Below are 20,665 nucleotides of genomic sequence, written 5' to 3'. Positions count from 1 at the left end.
AGAGTTATGGCTGCAACCCCTCCTCCCAAGGACAACACTGCCCTGATTATTAAAATAATAATAATAATAACACTGCTGAAAAGTACTGGTGCACTCATCGTGTTCTGACACTTAAAACCTACTCTCAGAGCTACTGTGCTCTGCCTCCAAGTGACTATCAAGCGTTTAATCTAAACAGGTCAAATATAGCAACATTTCAGGCAACTGGAAACAATCTTGCAATGGAAATTGTTGGGCAACCTCAGGAACAGATGCTGCTTCTGAAACTCTTCTCTGACAACAGTAAATTACAGGACTAGGCAGATCATTTCTTGTCGAACGTGCCTTTAGCAGGGTCAGACAGCTGTCACACTCACATAGAACTGATTTACTTGGGAAAGTGGCCTAAACACCATAAACACAAAACTGAGTGTGGAAGTGAGAGACAGACATGCCTTGACAAGCCAGTCCTCAGGCTTTGCAAAAAATTTGGCAAATTTGTCCACTAGTTAGGGTGGACAAATACAGCAACCTGTTTGTAGAGTCTAACCTGATGGAGTCAGCTACCCAGGAGGGTTTTTAAACCCTTGCTATTCATCTTGTCCTGCTACTCTGCACCTTACTCTGCCTTCAGGGGACTTCTGGAGGAGAAGGCCAGGCTCTCCCCTTCTTCACACAGTTCCTCAGTCCCCAGTGCAAGAGAGGTGTGAACCAAATGGAAAGAGCCCAGTGGATAGGTGACTAGAACTTCGGTATTCAGAAACCTGGATTTGGTTAGCCTGGAAAAGAGAAGAGCAAGGAGAGACAAGGTCTTTATCCTGGTCTCCTGAGTAAATGAGGTCTATGTGGCCGTGCTGCCAGTCAGTCCCTTTCCCAGCCAGATTTGATAAGAAATGGCATCTAGCAGGTGCTGGGGCTGCTACCTAAAGGGTGGTGATAAGGAGAATGGACCAGGATAAAGAGGATGATTCAGCATTGGTTCAGGAGCCCAGAAAGGCTGGGAGCTTTCCAACCATGAAAATGTACAGCAATTACCCAGGCACTGCCCTGAGCAAATGGCTCCAGCCTTGAGTCCTGCTTGCGAGCTGCAGTTTGGATCAGAGAACTCCAGAGATCTCTTTTCATGCGAACCTTTGTGTGAGCCTGTGTTTGCCCCTCAGCTGAATTTGTACACCCAAGTGACCCAGCAGGAAAATGGGAGCACAAGCAAGGGAAGAGGATCACATCCATTGCACCTGAAACTTCAGCTGGGGAGAACTTGGGGTGCACACACGGGCAGCTGCATGAGGGGACACACCTCAGAAAAGGCCATCCAGCAGCTGAGTTATGGGGAGTCTGTGTGGGCCCAGCTGCTGAGTGACCAGAGAGTCACAGAATCCCAGAATTGCTAGGGCTGGGAGGAACCTCAGTCAGGGTCACTTAGAGCACTTGACACAGGAATGCATCCACGCAGGCTTTGAAGGTCTCCAGAAAGGGAGACTCCACAACCTCCCTGGGCAGCACATTCAGCACTCTGCCACCATCAGTGTAAAGAAGTTCTCCATCATGGAGGTGGAACTTTTTGTGGTTTAGTTCATGGCCGCTGACCACCACTGACACCATGCCTGCTGCTGTGGCACACAGAGACGCAGGGCACAGCACGGCTGCTGCCATAATGCCCGTGAGGGAAGCAGATCCTGCTGGGCCACGGGAGCCAAGGAGCGGGGATGTGTCCTGTGGGAGCCCCTGGGGCAGCGGGACCTGGCAGGGCCGGGGAGCTTCAGCAGCGCTGAAGATGAAGCTGAGGCAGAGGCTGAGGCCAAGGACAGGGACAGGGCTGTGGCCAAGGCCACGACTGAGGTCGGGGCCAAAGCCACAGCCAGTACTCAGGAGCCAGAGCCATGCAGCAGAGCTAGACTCAGAGTTAGGCTCAGGTTTACACCCAGACTCAGAGCCGGGCTCGGACTCACACCCAGATCCAGAGCTGGTCTCGGGCTCACACCCAGACCCAGAGCTAAGCTCAGCTTACACCGAGACCCAGAGCCGGGCTTGGGCTTACACCAGGACCCAGAGTTAGGCTCGGGCCCAGGCACGGACTCGGGCCCAGGCACGGACCCGGACCCAGACCCTGGCTGAGGGCCCCGCGCGCGGCCCACGCGCCGCTGCCGCTGCCGCTGCCGCTCCCGCCCTCCTCGCGCGCGCCTCGTGTCCGCGAATAACCCCCGACCCGCCCCGCCGCTCTCCTGTCCCGCCGCAGCCAATCGGGAGCCGCGCCCCGCCCCGCCCTCCCGGCCCCGCCCCGCCGGGCCCCCGGCCCCGCCCCCGGCCGCCGTTCCCCCAATCATTGGCCGACGAGGCCAGCTCGCGTCGCCGCCCACTCGCGGGTAACCTTTGCCTTAGTGCGCGCAGGGCCCTGCCCCGCTGCCACCGCTGTCCAATGGCAGGCGCGGCGGGGCGGGGCCGGGCGCGCCGCAGCCAATGGGCGCGCAGGGGGCCGCGCGCGGTGCGGGGGCCGCGGTGGCTGGTGCCGCTGCCGGGTTCGGGGCGCGACCGGCCGGCGGGGCGGCCGGTGGCGAAGATGGCGGTGGCGGGGTCCGGCTGGAGCCTGGCGGGGCTGGCCGAGGCCCTGGGCTCCTCGGAGCAGGCGCTGCGCCTCATCTTCTCCATCCTCATGGGTAAGGCAAGGCGGGGGGAGACGGGGCTGGCGCTCCGGGCGGGGCTCCGCGCCCGCCGGGGGAACGGGCGACCCCGCCGCCGCCGCCGTGCCGTGCTGCGCGGGGGCCGGGACCGGGCATCGCTTCGCCCGCACGGAGCCGCACCTGTGCCAGCGCCGCCGCGCCAGGCCACGTGTGCGCGCCGAGCCGGCGGGCGGGATGCCGCGGGCATCGGCACCGCCCGTCCCGGCCGGCAGCCCGCGAAGTGCCCCCGCTGCGGCCGCCCCGCCCGCCCGGCGCGCAGGGACCCCGCTGGGTTTCCTCGCGGGAGGTCGGGGTGCGGTCCTGGCAGGCCGCCTGTGGACGCGGGGCGAGGAGGAGCCTGCGAGAGACCCCGATTTGGGTCCGTGTCCCGGGCGCAGGAACTTTGTTTGGGATTGTCCCGTGAGTGGCCGGTGGTGCGTGTGCATCCCGTGCCCCGTGCGCGGGTGTCCGTAGGGCTGTCCGCTCCGGGCTCTCCGCTGCCCATCAGTGCTGCCCTGTCCGAGTGCAGGGACATCGCTGTCCGGGGACATCACCCGTGTGTGCGGCGGTGGTGGCACCGTGAGGGAGAGGCGTGTCACCGGGGCACTACCGGGCAGGCTGGCAAAACCTTCCAGCTCCGTGCCAGGAGAACTGGGGTGATGTCCTGCGCTCCACCTGCAGCGCGAAGCGTGTTGCAAAACACAGGGTGCCTGCGCTTATGTAAACACGAGATGCTTGAGTTCCGTGCGAAATGGTTAAGGCAGGGCTGGAGTTGTGATGTGGGCTGGCGATTGAGGGGGAGGTTGTAGCTCCCAAAACATTAATTCAAGTGTGTGTATACATGCTATCTGTGTAAATCTCTGCAGATGCTCAGGGAAACTTTGGGTTGTGAAAGCATTTGCTGGTGTAGTCACCTAGCAGGAAAGAAATACAAGCTTTCCTCTGAACCTGAAAGTGTATTCGAAGTGATACAGCCACGACTGTGTAATTTGTCACAATAAAGTTGCTTTGGCTAACTAGAAGTGCAATATTTTTAAAGGAAATGCAAGCAAGAAAAACTGTGTCACTTCATAACCATGGTCTGCACCAGACTTATTTCTGCCTGATTTAGTTTATGATGTGTGAGATCAAACTGACCCAAACATTCTTCCCGTGAAGGGTCGATACAGGAGACCAAACTGGTTATCGTCTAGAACTCAACGTAGAAGTTTTTTAAACCAAACTTCTACCAAGAAAAAATGAAGAATTAGGAAACACACAGGACATGCACACAAGTCAGCGTTAATTAGTCTAGCAGCTCCCCACCTTCAAACGAGAAAAGTCCTGCTTTCCTTTCTCCCACGTCTCTCTCTGGTCCTTTAATTGCGCTCTGATTGAATTTACGTGTTTGGCAGAAACCTAAACCAGAAAAGGCAGATAGCTCACTGTGAGGTTAGTCACCCGGATCAACCAAGGGACCAGTCTAACGAGTGCTGATGCAGAAAAGGTCCTAGAAAGTGTGTGTGGAGGCAGCCACAGCAGCAGAGGTGGCTCTGCAGAATGCACCACCACCGTACTCTCCGAGTTGCTTCTTGCTAGCAGTAAGCTGGGGACACAACATTTGGGAGGGTGTTTCCTGCTCAGCGTCTTGTGGGTGTGCAGCACCAGTTCTTTGAAATGAACAGCAGATAATTACTGTCCTGATGATGATAAGAGCTGCCTGCTGCAGTCAGCAGATTAAGGAAGCGTGAGACTCCTGTGTGCTGTTACAAATGTTCCGTGTGCAGTGTCGACAGTGAGCCACTGGGATGCCACAGTGTCCCTTCCCAAGGTAGACCACTATCTGTTTTACATAGCCTCAGTGGATCTTTAGAATTTGTATTAAAATTCTGGGAAGCAGGGTCCAGAGGACCGCTCACATCTCTGCCCTGCATGCCTCAAATGGATAAACCAAAGCAGGAGGCTGGAGCTGCACTTTCCCCTGTCCTTCCTCCCTAGCTCAGTATCTTTTAATTAGATGCAGTGGCAGGCATAACTTCAGACAGAGGGCTTCAGGGCATGCAAAACAGCCTTGCCTGCAGTTTGGCACTCCTGCAGGTCATGTAGGTTGAACCACTCAGGCAGAGGGGACTGACTCCAGCTCTCCTGCTTAATGGATGGGTGAGCACTGGGTGGGAAAGCATTATACCTGTACCATGACTTTAAAAGGAAGGGCCAAACACCACTCCGGAGCAACATGAGAGGAGAGTGAGAGGAGTTCCTTAGCCCCGCACAAAGAAATGTTCATTTAATTGCAGCTTAGTTTACAATCCTTTTAATCTCACTGGTAATGCAGCTAGTGCTGATGACCACTTCAGAGGATGGCATGGGGTATAAATGAAAGGCATTTCTAGAAGCTGGAAGTGGCATTAGGACGTTAAGTATGGCTTTTCCTTCGCTTCCTCCATTTCAGGTGTTTACAAAGATTCAGGAAGAAAACTATTTTTGTTGGCTGCAGTTAATCCTGCTGAATTATTTCAGGACAAGGCCATGAGGGTGAAGCATAGTTCCAAAGATGGACTAAAAAGTCGTTGCCTATTTCTTCCTCTGTGATGCAGTTTCCCATCTACACTGTGCAGTTTTACTGTGACAACAGTTTCTAGGGTTTCACTTTCAGAGGATCACCACAAATGGGTAAAAATAGTCTTCTGAAAAAGAGGAAGAATCACAAAGGACTTTTCAACTTCTTACATTGATTTCTGAAGAAAGCTGAATTATTGTTGAAAAAATAGTCTGAATTTAGTCTCTTGATTCAGGATAAGTGTTTGTTTAATAATGATCTGAAATAACAAAGAGGGGTCATTTAAAGCTGTTGGCATTCTGACATGACTGAAAAAAAAAATTAAATACAGGAGGGAACAAGAGAAGGAGAAAAAACATTCAAGAACTAAATGAAAACTAGAGTAGTCCTAAAGAGCACCACATTGTTTCAGTGAACAAGTAACAGCACATTACTGAGCAAATTATGGGGATTTTAGTCACAGTTTTGTATTTAAATCAGAGACAGGTTTATGCATGCTGCAATTTTGAAGTAGAGACTACAGCTAGAATAGAGTCCCTTACCTGGATTGTACAAGATGAAGAACTTACCGCAGACTTCCCCCACGTAAAAATTTGCATAGACAACCTTTGAAGAAAGTAATCTGCAATTTGGCAGCAGTACCAGCAGCAGGAATACCTGAAGCACAATTCTGGACCCTGCCACAATAAAAATAGTGATATATCAGTACACTTGTATCTGTCAATCGTGCGAGAATGTCTTTGAGAGATGAACTCCAGCTTGCACTCTTCAGTAGGTCCCAGTGTTCCCACTGGAGCTGCTCCAGTGGTGTGAAGGAGATAACAGGGTTTCTGTGCTGCTGCTCCTGTCCTCCCATGAGAGGGGACACATTTCTCTCCTGCTGGCACTGCTCAAAGCAAAAGCCAGGGTGCAGGAGGCCTTATGGCACTGCGTATTTAATATTTTATGTTGCTTATGTTTCTTGCATGGCTGTACAATCCCAAAGAATTAAAGCTATTTATCTTAACATAATATTACACAGTGCCTTGTGAGCTACCTGCATAATATGGAGGGGAGCCAACATGCTGTTTACAGCCCTGAGCCAGAAATGACCCTGCTGGTTTGCCCAGATCTGCCAGGAAAAGCACTGGGAAAGTGTTCTTTCATTCCATGGACATAGCAGGGACCTGCAGAAAGTAACACATTCTTACCCAATGGGTGCCAGAAACCTGCTGCTTCACTTGCAAGTTGTCTTCTCTCTCCCTCTTCTACCTCTCATCATTTTTTTTACATACTCTGCTTCATGCTCCCTGCATCCTGAAGGTTTTTAGGCTCAGTCAAATTCTTGTGGCCACCCAAAGCTGCTGACTTATCCCAAATCAAATTCCCAGCTGCTCAGCCAAGCAGGAACCTTTCTGCAAGGCCCTGTGAGCAACTGATTCTGATGGGTAAAGGATGGGAAAAGTTTTAAGAGGCAGCAATGTCCTCCCATAAAACCAGCCCTGTCACAGTGTGTTTTCAGTTCAGTTCGTGTGAAGAGAGCCCTGTTCACATGCTTTGAGACATGTTTTGTTATGCAAACTAAAGCACCAGAAGTGGACTTTCAAGGTAAACTCCTGAGCTGAATTAAAATACTCATGTTTATGCACCTAGTGTTTAATAAGGTGTGGCACTTCTGCAGTGTTAGAAACAGAAAGGAATAGCTTTGGAGTTAAAATATTAGGTAAGACTGATATTTCAACACTTTTTTTCCCTGTTGTCCCATTCCTTTTAGTTTTAGCATTCTTATAAAAAAATGGAGACAATTGCCTTGTTGGATGTTAACAAAGGAGGAGTTAAATGTTCAGCAAAAAAGGGAGAAGAGGAAAGCTTGAAGATGAGATAGAGCATATCAAAGGGGAAATAAAGGGAGCAGAGATGAAAAGAATCTTTCTGCTGTTCTTATTTGCAGCTTTATCTCTGGAAAAAGAGAAGCATCTTAATCACCCAGTCCAGAAGATGGCAAACTTGACAGCACTATTTTTGCTTGAGATTAGTGGAACTTTTCTCCTGCCTAATCCACCTTCTTGATGATTTAACTTCTTTTGCTCAATTAGATTCTTGCTTTTGTGGACAAGCTGGGCTTTGTGCAATGGCCCATTGCTCTCCCAAATGGCCATGGCCAAGAAGCTGAGCTTGTCCTTTCCTTCTGTCTCCATGGTTCTCTTAACCAGAGATCATCCTCTTCTTCCTGTCAAGTAAAACAATAAAAATAATCTCAGTTGCTAATTCCATTCTATAGAAAGTGTGTGTCTAGAGGGAAAACCCAGCGCTGTGTGCAGGCTGTTTTTCAGCTCTGTGGTGCATAGGGAAGAATGAGTTTGGATCAGAGGTTCCCTGCTGTTTTCTCCAGGAGTTTTACAGCCACTTTCCCACTCTGCTTCATCCACTCTGCTTAGGGAGCCGTGAAAGGGGAGTTTGGCAGAGTGGGAGCTGCTGGGCAGAGCCTCCTGGCAGCAGGGAGCAGGGACTCTTGTCCTGTTGCTCTGAATGGCAGAAGCAAAGCAGCGCAGCGTTTCCTGCTGCTGGCATATCCAAAGGTGCCATCCAGCTTGCCAGAAGGCAACCACAGCTCCAAAAGCTGCTCTGCTAATTCAGGCTGCTTCAGGGACGTGGTAGTAGGGCAGGAGTACTGGTGTTGTTATCAGCAGGAATTGTTTGTTGTTTAACAGATAGTTTATCAGTGTTCAGAAGGGCACGAGCTACATCAGGATGACCATTGCTACCCACTGCTGTTTGGAGGTTAAAGTTTGTATCAGCAGCATGCAACTGGCCCAGTTGTAAAACTGAGAAAATTATCCCATGCAACAAAACTGTAGGTAAACTGCAGTCCAGAGTACTGACAAGTTACTCTACATATCAGAAGAATTTAGGCTGATGTTGAGACTTTGGACTGGAACAGCAGCCACGTAGTGCAAGACCAGGGTTAAAGTTTATAGTTTCTAAAACCATGGATGCAGTGTGTATTATTAGTAACTCTCTATTTGCAAGGGTTCATCATTCTTTTTCCTTCAGAGCAGCATTACCCAAACCATGACATGATCTCCTGGTTAGAGCTAAAAAGGAGCACAGCTGACAAATGAGACAGGTCTCAGAAAGAGTAGGAACACTAGTTACATTATAGTATTCAGTCATACTTTAATTATGTCTATAGAAATGGCTAGAGGGAAAAAAATGGTAGAAATTGACTGGTTTGCAAAATATTAGTGGTTTTTAAGAGAGTGGGAGACTCTTTAAAAGGAAGGTTTTAAACCATGCATATTGATGAACAGCAGTCAATTGTGCTTTGCCTGTATTTCTGATTTTTTCTCCCCTTTGCTCAGAAGGGGGAAACATTTTTCCACACTAAACCTCAGCTTTTAAACTTTTGATCTAATAAAACTTCATATTTTTTACCACTTTCCATTTCTCAAAGCCAATTCTTCCTATGTTTTTTTAAACTTCAGCAGGAAGATTGGCTCATGAACAAAGAATCCCCATTTGTATGTTTCTGAGTAAAAGGCCAGTAGAAAATACTACTTTTTTTCTTTTTTTTTTCCTAAATCATGTGAATTGCTCTAATTCTTTGAGTTACTCCTGTATCCCCAGAGAGCCCGTGTGATGAACTCTCTTTGCCAATTCCCTTTTTCCCCCTCAGCTAGTGTTCAGGCCAGCAGTGGGGGTGGAACGGGACAGAAGTGGGCTGTGTAAAAAGCATGGAAGAGCGGGAAGGGAGAGGGATGGTCAGGGTAAGGCATTTTGTAGGGGAGTTTGGAGCTGCTGCTTTGGAAGGGAGAGCAGGCTGGATGTGCAGGAGGGAGGTTGCCAGGCTCTGGGAGCAGAGAGCCGTGGTATGTGGGGCTGGCCAGAAAGCAGCCTGTGGCGTGGAAACCGGCGTGGGACACAAAAGGAGGAAGGAACAGCAACAAGGAGGCAGGGAAAACCAAAAGAGGGGTGGCAGGAGGCTGAGGAAATGGGGAGCAGCAGCTCGGTTTCAGGAGGCGGCAGGTACACACCTGGACGCAGCAGAACATGAGCACAAAAGGATCTAGAAAAGAGCCCCAAAGTCCCCAACTGCAGGGCTCCCTCCCAAGGGATTTGTGGGGTTGGAGAGGGCCTTAAAATGGCTCCAGCCTGTGAGCACTGCCAGACATGTACTTAAATAACATGACAGAGTTTCTCATTTCCTCTCACAGTAGTGACTAGACTTGGCCTTGCTTGTTGGAAGCCTTCCATCCATCATACACTTCTAGGCAGAATGTGCATTTCATCACCTTTTATTACTGCTCCCTATAAAACATGACCACCTCCTGCTACTGCTGCTCCATTAGTGCAGGTAGCAGAGCTCCATCCACTGCTCCTGATCTCAGCCAGGATGATGAGTAGTGTGGATGCCAGTATTGTGGGATGTGATGAATTTCCCCTTTTTCTTAGCAGCATAAGAGGACACGCCTGCAAAGCAGAGCAATAAAGTTACAAGATGCCAGAATTAAAGTGGCTTCTTGTATCCCAGTTCAGTGCCTTCTGCACATGCCTTTAGAAAAGGGAATTGCAACACTTCCTGTGCCACTGTGCATTAAGACTTATTATATTTACTGTCTGCTATGTGGCAGTGCTTATTGCATGCTTCATGAAACTCACCTAGACAACAGAATTTAATTGAATTGTGGTGTTCTGTGTGACGCTTCTCACTGTACTACCAGAGTGCTTCACAAATATTTACTTCTCACTCGAGCCACAGATGAATAATCTGGAGGCATTCCGAACTTAGACTAGGAGTTACCTCACAGAAAATGCAAGGGAAAAAACCCTTCCACTTTTCTTAGCTGCTCCATATGAAATGCTTCTGATTTTTTTTTTCCAAAAATACCACATGCATAGTACCAGTGGATTTTAGTTACAGCTTTGTGTACCCAGTAGTTCACAAATCAGATGCAAATCCAAAGTTGCAGAGTTAGAAAACCGAGAGTATCTTACTGGAGGTCACCTGAGGAGATCTGAAATTAAAGCTGAAAGAACTCATTGAGGTGGGAGTAGGACTGAGGTTTTTTGGACATTGTAATGGTATTAACCATAAAGTTTTTCTCTTCCCCCTCCCTTTTTTTTTTTTTTTTTTTTAATCTAGCTTCTTGCCATGTTCATTGTGTTTGTCACATAATTTGGAAATGAATCACAGGCTAAAGTGTGATTCATGTATTTAAGCATTATCCATCTCATATATTGAATGAGGCCAGAAAATGTAATCCTGTAATTTTTTGCACTTCAATGTCAGTTTTGCTATAATTATGTTCCCGTTAAAGTATTTTCTTCTGTACAGAGTAATTCATCTGGAGTCTGTCTCCCAAGATGCAAATGCAGTATCAGGAATTAACGCTATGCCCTGTGTTGATAATGTGTGATGCAAAGTACATGTTCAGAAAAGCTGTAGTTTGGTTCATGACAAATACTTGTCTAAGCTTATTTACAACTCTTCCTTTTATTTTTTTCTCTCAGGATATCCTTTTGCCTTGTTCCAGCGCTACTTCCTCTTCCAGAAGGCGACCTACCTCGTTCACCTCTACAACGTGTTCACAGGACTCTCAATTGCTTACTTCAATTTTGGTAAGCTGAGGTTGGGAAGAGAGAGCTGCCTGGCCCAGGGCATGCTGCAATTTGGGAGGGAGCACCTATACATCTAATTTCTATTTCTTATCTCTCTCTTTCTTTTTCCTGCCCACAGGGACGCAGTTTTTTCACTCCCTGATATGTGTCCTAATCCAGTTCCTGATCCTGAGACTAATGGGTCGCACAATCACTGCCGTCATCACCACCTTTCTCTTTCAGATGGTAAACCCTCTTTTTTTAGTCCCTGGGTTTGTAGAAGGAAGGCCTCTGCTCCATTTAGCACTTCAGTAGCAACTGTGGGTGGAAAAGTGGAGGCAGATCAAAACCAGCTGGAGGAATTAGTTTGAATAACCCAAACAATGGTTTCTTTCAGACATACCTTATGGCTGGATATTACTTCACAGCCACAGAGCATTATGACATCAAGTGGACAATGCCACATTGTGTCTTGACACTTAAGTTGATTGGTGAGTGACGCCTCTCTTCTCTTTCTTACACTCTGCAACCTGTGCCCATCCCAGGGCTTCAAGTTTTCACTGTTTCTCACCTCTAGGTCTGGCCATTGATTACTATGATGGAGGAAAAGATCCGGTGAGTTAGACACCATTTCTCCATCATTCCATGCTGTCCCAGTGAGCTAGAGATCAGAAAATCAAGTTCAAAGGATGTGAGTTAGCAAGCTGCAGTGTTAGGTAAAAGCCACAGCTGAGAGGGGAGCCCCTGGGAGTGTTTGAGGGCACTGAATTCTAGACTGGAACAGAGACAGTAGTGATTAGAGATGGACAGAAGTTGTTCCAGTTATGTCAGAATATTACTCTGCACCCTTCCAAATTTCCCACCATCTCCTTCCCCCAAATCTATTGCTTTAGATTCCCAATCCCTGATGCTTTGTGTCTTGTGGGTAGCATAGCTTTAACTTGCAGACAATCAGTACCGGATCTCAGTTCCCATCTTCCTTTCCTTTGATTAGTCTTTACCATGTGCTTGTCAATGGTTGCCCTTTACCATTTGTTAGGACCCTGTTTTTAAGCTCAGAGAAACAGAGAATTGCACAGCACAGTATGTGGGAGAGGGCACTACACATGCTACAGTCCCTCAAATCCTGCTCCAAGTACCTGCATTCCCCATCTCCTGTTTGAGGCCTGACCAAGTCTGTAGCATCCATGGAATCACTGCTGACTGCAGGAAAATGAGGTCAAGATTAAACTTCCTGAGCTGAAGCTTCAAGTATTTAAAAACAATTTTGGCATCAAGAAGTAGGATTTGTAGCATAATAAGGTCTTGGGAGAGTACATGGAATTGCAGTCAGGGACTGGAACAGGTCAGATACTGCAGTGCTGCTACTGTGCCTACTCTGCCGCCAGGGATGCATGTCAGTTCCCTGACATGCTGGGAGCTTATTTGGGAATAGAGACCTGTGCAACTGGTTTCAACCATTGGATCTTGTTGCTGTTTGGAGGGCGTGGGCATAGAGAGGGGCTGGGGAGAGGAATGGACATGAAGTACAAAGTGTAAAGTTCCATGTCCATGGGGAGCAAGAACTGAAACAAAAAAGAAACTGAAAACCAGTAAGGAGGCAGGGTGAGGACATAATATCCAGAGCTGGATGAAACCCCTGGGATGATGTTAATGCCACTCCCTTTGGTGCAGGAGTTCCTGACCCCTGAGCAGCGGCGATTTGCTGTTCGGGGGGTTCCTACCTTGCTGGAGGTCTCAGGATTCTCCTATTTCTATGGTGCCTTCATGGTTGGGCCTCAGTTCTCCATGACAGACTATCAGAAACTGGCAAGGGGTGAGATGACTGACGTTCCAGGCCAGAGACCCAATAGGTAATACAAAGCTGCTTGGCTTCTCCCTTTCCTACGATCCTAGAATGCCGACTCCTCCGCATTCCCTGCAGCAGACTGCCTTCTTACCTGGACACAGAACTACCATGGCCAGGAGTGATCTATGAGACAAGGCAGTCTTTCAAAAGTCTCTTGTAACTCTGCTTAATGTCCCAGCATTGTTCCAGGGCATGAACACCAACAACCATTTGACATCTTTAGTACAGACTCAGCTCCAGCCTGGTGATGTTTGCATCCCAGCTTCCAAATGGAGGCAGCTGCTGCAGTGGAATGTCGTGACTCCCTGTCGCTGTTTCCCCCACCTCCTCCTCTCCACCTCTTGTTTTTAAAACTATGAGTTTGATGGTCTCTTTCCAAGGCATTTCCTTGACCTTGGTATTTTTCTTTCTCAGTTTCGTGCCTGCTCTCAAGCGCCTGAGCCTGGGTCTCTTGTTTCTGGTAACCTACACCTTGTCGAGCCCATACATCTCTGACGAGTACCTCACCTCAGATGACTATATGGTATGTATTCACTTGGCCTTGTGGGGTGGGGAAGAATTCCGCTTCTCTGGTGGGCACTGGATCTACAAGAGTGGAATTATTTTTTTATTGCTTTGTTTTTATTTTTGCCTCAATTTAAAAATAAGTCAGCAACTAGTGATAAGATTTTCCACAGCTAATTTGGCTTTACTGCCTGTTGTGATGATTCCACCTGATGCAGAACAGGAATCTGTTGAGCAGAACTGAAACAAATGAAAACTTTTACAAATAGATAATTTATCTTAAATGCTACTGTTGGTTTTCATATGTATTTTATGACCTTTTAATGACTTTCCATTTAACCATTATGTGCAAGGAATTTCACTAGAGTAACTCGTAAGGCTTACCATAATCTTTGACGTTCTTGGAAAGCTCCTAACAAATAATTCCTACTGGCAGATTATAAGCAAGCATTTTGATTATGCTAATCCCAGAGTCTTCCCAAACTCTACCTATTTCAGTATAGCAAAATATTTCCAAAGGAAAGAGAATGATGTATTAAGTTTGCATAAGCCTGGCAGCCCAGCCCGTATGTCTTAACACAGATTAAACAAAAGACGGTGATGAAATACCTTGTGTCATAATGGCCACTCAACTCCAGGTTTTATTTTTTGCTCTGTTTCTCTCTTATCTCTGCAGGAGAAGCCTTTCTGGTTCCGTTGTGGTTACATATTGATCTGGGGCAAAATTATACTCTACAAATACGTAACTTGCTGGCTTGTTACGGTGAGTCTAGATGTCGTTCCAGAAGCAAAAGACAAATGAATAAAGGTCCAAGCCTCTTAGACTTAGCACTAAATGGAAGAAATCCAAATATCTGGAAATCACTGCAGGTCAGTTCAGTTTGCTTTAAGTTAGCAAAGGCTAGCTAACCAAAAGGCAGTTTTTAATCCATATGTTCCATCTGTAGTGATGCTCTGAACGCAGTGATAGTCAGCACTTCCTCAGCTCTGCTTCTCCAGCAAAAATAGGGCAATATTTTCATCTTGTCACTCTTGTGCATTTTCTGACAGGAAGGTGTCTGCATCCTTGTTGGTCTGGGGTACAATGGGAAAGACCAGAATGGAAAACCTTTGTGGAATGCCTGTGCCAACATGAAGGTCTGGCTGTATGAGACAACACCTTTGTTCACAGGGACCATTGCTTCTTTCAACATCAACACCAATGCTTGGGTGGCCCGGTGAGCAGGACAAAATTCTCCTTCTATAATGTGTCAATTCTGTTCTGCCAGCAGAACCAAGACCTTAGGCTAAGCAGGAGCACTAGAGGAACAGTCTGCCAGTTTTCAGTTTGTGCACCTTTTCCCATGTTTTGCTGCTGTGCCCTTAGAAACAGGTTATTGGGGTACTGGGTCAGAGAGCTCTATTAATTCACCTGGAATGGCAGTTCATTTATAAAGGCAAGCAGCTGATGGCAGCAGAGACTAGAATGGGACTACTGCAAGCCCTTGGGGCTGCCTGCCTGCTCAGCCAGCCACAGAGCTGCTTCCTGCATCATGGCTCTTGGTGCTCCCCACTCCAAACTCAGATGGGTTTTGGTTCAGCACTTGCTGGGACCCACAGCTAAGTTGTATGTCCTGACACCCCCTCTCCCTTATAGCTGGGATTTCTTTAAGACTGTTTGGATGTAGGTTTTGCCCGGGTCATGCTGTTCCTGCCAGCACGGGGCGTGCAAAGGCATTGGGTCCCCTGGGCCCTTCATCCCTGACACAGCAGGGGAGGGCAGAGGATAACCTGCAAGCACTTTGTTTCTTTTCTGCTGTAGCTACATCTTCAAGCGCCTGAAGTTCCTGGGCAACAAACTGCTGTCACAGGCCCTGGCCCTGTTCTTCCTGGCCATCTGGCACGGGCTGCACTCTGGCTACCTGGTGTGCTTTCAGATGGAGCTGCTGATAGTCATCGTGGAAAGACAGGTGTGCTTTTTGTCTGACTTACCAGAACAGGGGGGCCTGTGTTAGCCTCTGTCCCTGGGTCTGGAAAGTGCCATGCTGAAGGCTTTATTTGCATCAAATATGAAAAACAGCTGCTTACTTTGGAATTGATTTTCAAGCATGGCAGGGTTTAGTTTTCAAGTTTAGTAGGTTGCTGCCTTCTGCGTGAGCAAACCATAAATATTTTGCAAAAGCTGACAGGGAGAGAACTGGAAAACTTGGCATGTGAGCAGAGGGCGGCTGAAGTGCTTGGCAGCTGGAAAGACTGGAGGACAAACACATGAGCTGAATGCCTCTGTTAAATCTCCTAGTACTGCAGGAACAATATTCCTTATTAAAATGTATTTTCTTAATTAAAACTTTGGCCAGGACAGGGGATTTAGCTACTTTTTTGGACTACCTGCTTACTAAAACATATTTTACACGGCTGGATAGAGAACTTTGGCCCCAGAGCCTGCATATACAGCCACAGGACATCCAACTGTTGAGAATTCTGGTTTTTCTCTTTAAATTAGGCCATGGACCTTGTTCGGGACAGTCCTGCCCTAAGCACTTTGGCCTCCATCACTGTCTTGCGGCCCATCTTCTACGTGCTGCAGCAGACTAACCACTGGATGTTCATGGGTTACTCCCTGGTGCCATTCTGCCTTTTCACCTGGGACAAATGGATGAAGGTATTTAGAAGCCACAAACAGACGACCCCACGTGGTCAACGCTGGTCCCTCCATCCTCTCCCCTGGGTTCTTGGCTCAAAGCTGGTTGCTGATCCCCAACCCTGCCTTTCTCTTTACAGGTGTACAGGTCTATTTATTTCTTTGGCCACGTGTTGTTCTTCACCTTGCTGCTGGTGTTGCCTTACATTCGCAGATCAATCGTGCCACGGAAAGAAAAGCTAAAAAGAGCAGAATAACAGCCAAAAGGTAAGGCTGTACGAGGTAGAGACCAGGAGGTAAAGTGGGGCAGCAATGCTGCAGCCCAAGGTGAAAGGCAAACATGGAATCAACCAAAGCAAATATAGGGCACCTCTGTTTTTCAGATTGTACCACCTGTGCATTCGTAGGAGTTGATCTGACACTCCGGAAGCAAAGCATCACCTGCCAAGTTTGCTGTGTTGAAGTCTGACTATTTTTCAACGCAAGGAGGGGGAAGGAGAAAGCACAGGGTCAGAGACCCAAAAGGAGGGGATGCGAGCGAGCCTCCTTGAGCCCCTCCACCTTCTGTCCGTTGCCTTATCTCTGCCGCCCCGCGGCCGGCGCTCGACTCTCCGCTGACACCCCATGATTGTACCACACTCACGACAGGTGCTGCGTTGGATTGGAGCCACCTTCTGACTTTTCTACGTTTGTCATCTAAGATAAAAATTGCTCCTGGTCTTTTTAACATCGGCTTCAGCTCCTTTCGTCTTGGGTGCCTCGGTGTGGGAGTGTGAACTGTCACATGCCGCCGAGCAAGGCGATTCTACAGGACCGAGTGACACCAGGGTGAGCAGGGCACAGCTAAGAATTACACTTCTGTGTGACAAATTTGGGCCAAGTCCCTGCTATAAGGGGATCCAGCCTGCCCACATATGAAAAATGAGAAAGTAAAATTCACGAGCGCTTTTTACTCAAAAAAGGTACCTTTAATAGGAGGAAAAAGGGTCAGTGGGGCAGTCTGTTTAAAGTCTCATTGCTTCAGAAGCTACAAGGACAAAGTTGAATTGTTTTCCAGGAGCCCAAAGATGCACCAGGTCCACACCCAAGTCAAAGAGCCCTTCCAGAATGTGAAGTCACTGTATACAAGTCCGTCATGACAGCGGTAGCAGCAGAAGCTCATACTATTCCCCACACTTCCTCAAAGGCAGTAGTAATTTTAGCACACGTCAGGGCAGCAGAAAGTGGATAGTTGCTGATGGAGACCATCTTTTCTGTATAGTCAACATTGACCTGGGAGAAGAGGAGGGGAAAATAGAACAAAACAAAAAATTACCAAGTTGCAAAAAGTTTTCACTGAGCCCCATCTCCATTAGTACAAGAAAGACAAGGAGCCACTGGAGAGGGTCCAGCAGAGGCTAGACAGATTATTGGGACATGGAACCATCTTTATGAGGAGAGACTGCAGGGCCTGGTTTGTCTAGGGAAGGGAAGATTGAGAGGAGATCTCGTTAATGCACATAAATATCTCAAGGGTGGGTGCCTAGAGGGTGGTGCCAGACTCTTTCCTCTGGTGCCCAGCAACAGGGCAAGGAGCAGTGGCCATAAACTAAAACACAAGAAGTTTCACCACAACATGAGGAAGAACTTCTTTACTCTGAGGGCGGCAGAGCACTGAACAGGCTGCCCAGGGAGGCTGTGGAGTCTCCCCCTCTGGAGACATTCAAAATCCACCTAGATGTGTTCCTCTGTCACCTGATCCAGGTGACCCTGCCTTGGTAGGGGGCTGGACTAGATGATCTCCAGAGATCTCTTCCAACACTAACAACTACAGAGGCACAGTATTTCCTCAGCAAGGAAACTGCCAGCCTTCCCTTGGGAGGGACAACAGTCCCAAGTGTTGCAGTTTTGGGCCTTTTTTGACAAGCATACAGGGGAAAATAGGGGGCTGGGTAGAGGGGAAACCAAGCCAAAAAGGGCAGATAAAACCTCCATATTCAGAACAAGACAGAAACCTTTTCACAGCCCCAGGTGAGGGATACACACACTTACCGAGCCGTGGGCAAAGGCTCCCACCACGATGACAACTGGATCTGCTGCAGGAACCAGCTCACGCAGATCTGACACCTGTGATGCTGCAAAAGAGGTGCCAATCTTCATACAGCCCACAGGCAGATGGTCAGTCACTGGGTTTTTAATCACCTGCAGAAAGCAGAAAATTAATAGGGGTGTAGAGGTAACAGACCTCTGACACATAGCTAGATCTATTGTTTGCTAAAAGCAACAAACAAACAGAAGATTCATCAGCTGGTTGCAGGCTGCATCAGGAGCTCATGACTGGTGCATCTGGAGCACTCCATCCTCATTGTCCTTGGTGGTGCTGTCATTCCACAGCCAACACTGTGTACTCAGTTCAACATCACAGACTGCCCTCGCCCAAAAATCAAATCCCCTTGAGGTACACATCCTGTTTTCCTGTCCCCCTGATTACCCACCAAGTACACCCAGGTCCTTGGGCAAAACCAATCCCAGATGGGTTGAGGTATGCCCAGGATGCAGGTGATGTAGAGGTAGATGAGCCTTGGCTATGGGGAGCAGTAGAATGAGTAGCAGAGCTCCCCATGAGCAACAGTGCAATTCCTGAGTAATCCAAAATCAAAAAAGTCCACAAGACCTTCTCCAAGTGACAGCAGGTAATATGGAATAGCCAGGAGAAGCTGAGGCACAGCACTGCTCCCAGAAGAGCATCCCAAACACCACCTTCTCCTGCAAAGAAGCCATGAAGGACTCATGGGGCAGCAGGGTCAGGATCCCCAGGCACAGGGACAGAACAAACCCCAGCAGGTGTGTCCAAGTGTTGCCAGTCTCAGTGTGTAGCTGGAAGATGTTCTTGAAACAGGCACAGAGGGATGGCATGGAGGACCAATAGTTCCCTTGAGGCAACTCTGTCTCATCTTGGCTGGCAAGCAGGCTGCTGCTGGGATTTAAAACCACTCTTCTTTGGAGAGTCCAGATTTTCCACCAGAAAGTTACAACACACATTTAATTTATGGTTAGTTCTTCTTTGCTTCTGGGAGTCTTGCTGACCTGCCTGCTGACCCTTGTCTTTGGGCAGATGCATTGGCTAGGGCCAAGCCCTCTCTGCCAAGGTGACATCACCATCAGCTTCCTCAGGCTGCTGCTTTTCTGGCATTTCTAGCACCAAGGGTAGTTCTTCATGTGAAAAATCTGATATCATGATTAATCCTTTGTCCCTGTGGTTAATCCAGTCTTCCTCTCTATGACTGCAGAAGCCATTCCAGTTAATTACATCTTCATTTCCACCTCTCTCTGCCTTTTTGAAAGCTGTACCCAAAAAGTGTCAATGTCCAGGTGTGGCAGTCAGGCTCACTTGAGGAAACAGATCCCTCAGCTCCAAAGACAGGTGTATTTGGGGTTTCCTTCCTGCAGCAGCAGCTCCTAGCCAGGTAGCACGTGAGAGAGCCCCCCCTGGAACCAGCACCCCTCGCAAGGATGGGATAGCACCCCTAGCAAGGAATTGCAGCCACACCCACAACCGAAAAAAAAACCCACCTCCCCCACAAAAAATCCCTCCTGCATTGCCATTAGAATGTTGCAACATTACCTACAGTGAACAGTTACAGAGTATTTACCTTCAGCAGTTTCTGAGGCCCGTCAGCTGCTCTAACACTGAGCTTATGCAGCAGCTGAACTGCCAAAGAGAAAACAAGAAAAAAAATCACTTAAGCTGTGTGGGGATTTGCTGCACGAATCCCATGCTGTGCCTGAGCCGAGCTACACAAAAAAGCCCACCTCTAGAGTTCCTATCACAGTCTGAAAATACTTCTTTTGCTGACAGCACAGCCTCCTGCAGGCACTCCCCACTGTGCTAAGGAGCACACGGTTGGGGTATGCATCCTGCAACATCCCAGAGAGATGCTTTCAATTCGGTGCTCTTCTCTCACTTTCACATTTTACGGCCAGTGCCAGTTTTTGACTTTTCCCAAAGTTCCCCCAGTCCTGGCCACCTTCCTGTATTATTCTATAGCTGGTGTACAGTTTGAATCTCTTACCCATAAGACCACAGAATCGATCAAAAGTTCTTGGGATTCTGGTTTGGGGATTGACTTCAATGAGAACATTCTTCTTGGTGTGGATGTAAACCTGCAGGAGCCCAGCCCGATTCAGGGGGCTGTCCATCAGCATCAGGAGGCTCTGAAAGCCAAAAGCACACGGTAGTAGAAAGGCACAGGAGAGAGAATCTAGGGAACATTGACTGTTAGCCCCCACAAATGCAGAAAGGACCGGTGTCGAGGCTGAAAGCTCATGCCACTATAGGATGTAACGCTACAACGCTAAGAAATCAAGCCCAGACCCAAACAGCGACTCAACCCAAAACCCACCAGCGTAGCGGGAGAGGCCAAACTCGCCCCCGGGCTCCAGGGGCACAAGTGGACCCGCGGACCCTCGGGACGATGGCCCGGAGCCGCCGTGCCGGGTACCCCGGGCCGCCACAGGCGCGCCGCACCCCGCGGGTACCTGGTGCGTGATGTCGGGCCGCACCTCCCCGGGGTTCCGGCCGTTCCGCAGCAGCAGCGCCTTGTGCTTGTCGCAATTGAGCAGCTCGAACGTCTTCCCCACCTACGGGGCAAAGCACCGACAGTTCAGCAGGGAGCGAGAGCATCCCCAGCACGGCCCGGCCGGACCCACCCCGATCGGTCGCCGCCCGCACCTTCACGGTCTCCAGGCTCGCCCCCTCCAGCACGACCAGGAGCCGGCGCTGCCCGCGGGGCCGTTTGGCCCCCACTGAGCGCCCTTCATCCTCCTCATCCTCCTCCCGCGCATCCCCACGTGCCCGCCTGGGCGCCGCCATTTTGTCACGCGGCCCCGCCGGCCCCGCCCCGGCCCCGCCCTTCCCGCCGCGGCCACCCAAGATGGCGCCGGGGCGCGCCCTCTATCTG

General features: G+C 49.0%; 2 protein-coding genes across 2 annotated transcripts; one reads left to right on the top strand and one right to left on the bottom strand.

Moving 5' to 3' along the window:
• The first annotated feature begins 2,421 nt into the window (after positions 1–2,421).
• On the top strand, positions 2,422–16,452 carry LPCAT3 (lysophosphatidylcholine acyltransferase 3). Its single transcript, XM_005486037.4, is given in 14 exon segments — positions 2,422–2,478; positions 2,480–2,633; positions 10,666–10,773; positions 10,892–10,998; positions 11,150–11,243; positions 11,330–11,367; positions 12,427–12,605; positions 13,016–13,124; positions 13,782–13,868; positions 14,156–14,322; positions 14,907–15,054; positions 15,588–15,746; positions 15,866–15,992; positions 16,109–16,452. Coding segments are annotated over 13 exon segments (1,509 nt in total). The 5' UTR covers positions 2,422–2,436; the 3' UTR covers positions 15,983–15,992; positions 16,109–16,452.
• Positions 16,213–20,618, bottom strand: EMG1 (EMG1 N1-specific pseudouridine methyltransferase). Its single transcript, XM_074534867.1, has 6 exons — positions 20,437–20,618; positions 20,244–20,345; positions 19,778–19,919; positions 19,358–19,416; positions 17,757–17,906; positions 16,213–16,997 (listed from the first exon to the last, which is right to left on the bottom strand). Exons 1-6 carry the CDS (start codon positions 20,575–20,577, stop codon positions 16,884–16,886), a joined length of 708 nt encoding a protein of 235 aa, XP_074390968.1. The 5' UTR covers positions 20,578–20,618; the 3' UTR covers positions 16,213–16,883.
• Positions 20,619–20,665: the final 47 nt, after the last annotated feature.

Source organism: Zonotrichia albicollis, chromosome 2 (genome assembly GCF_047830755.1).
Source record: "Zonotrichia albicollis isolate bZonAlb1 chromosome 2, bZonAlb1.hap1, whole genome shotgun sequence".
NCBI classification, from domain to species: Eukaryota; Metazoa; Chordata; class Aves; order Passeriformes; family Passerellidae; genus Zonotrichia; species Zonotrichia albicollis.
This window is presented reverse-complemented; position numbering and strand designations above follow the sequence as displayed.

Bases quoted from the DNA above. Each gene is read 5' to 3' on its own strand.
- EMG1 (XM_074534867.1), bottom strand. From the start codon at position 20,577: ATGGCGGCGCCCAGGCGGGCACGTGGGGATGCGCGGGAGGAGGATGAG. The intron at 19,417-19,777 runs GTAAGAGATTCA...TCTCTTTGGCAG, and splicing joins TCGATTCTGTGGTCTTATGG to TTCAGCTGCTGCATAAGCTC. The intron at 17,907-19,357 runs GTAAATACTCTG...TGCTTTCTGCAG, and splicing joins GGCCTCAGAAACTGCTGAAG to GTGATTAAAAACCCAGTGAC.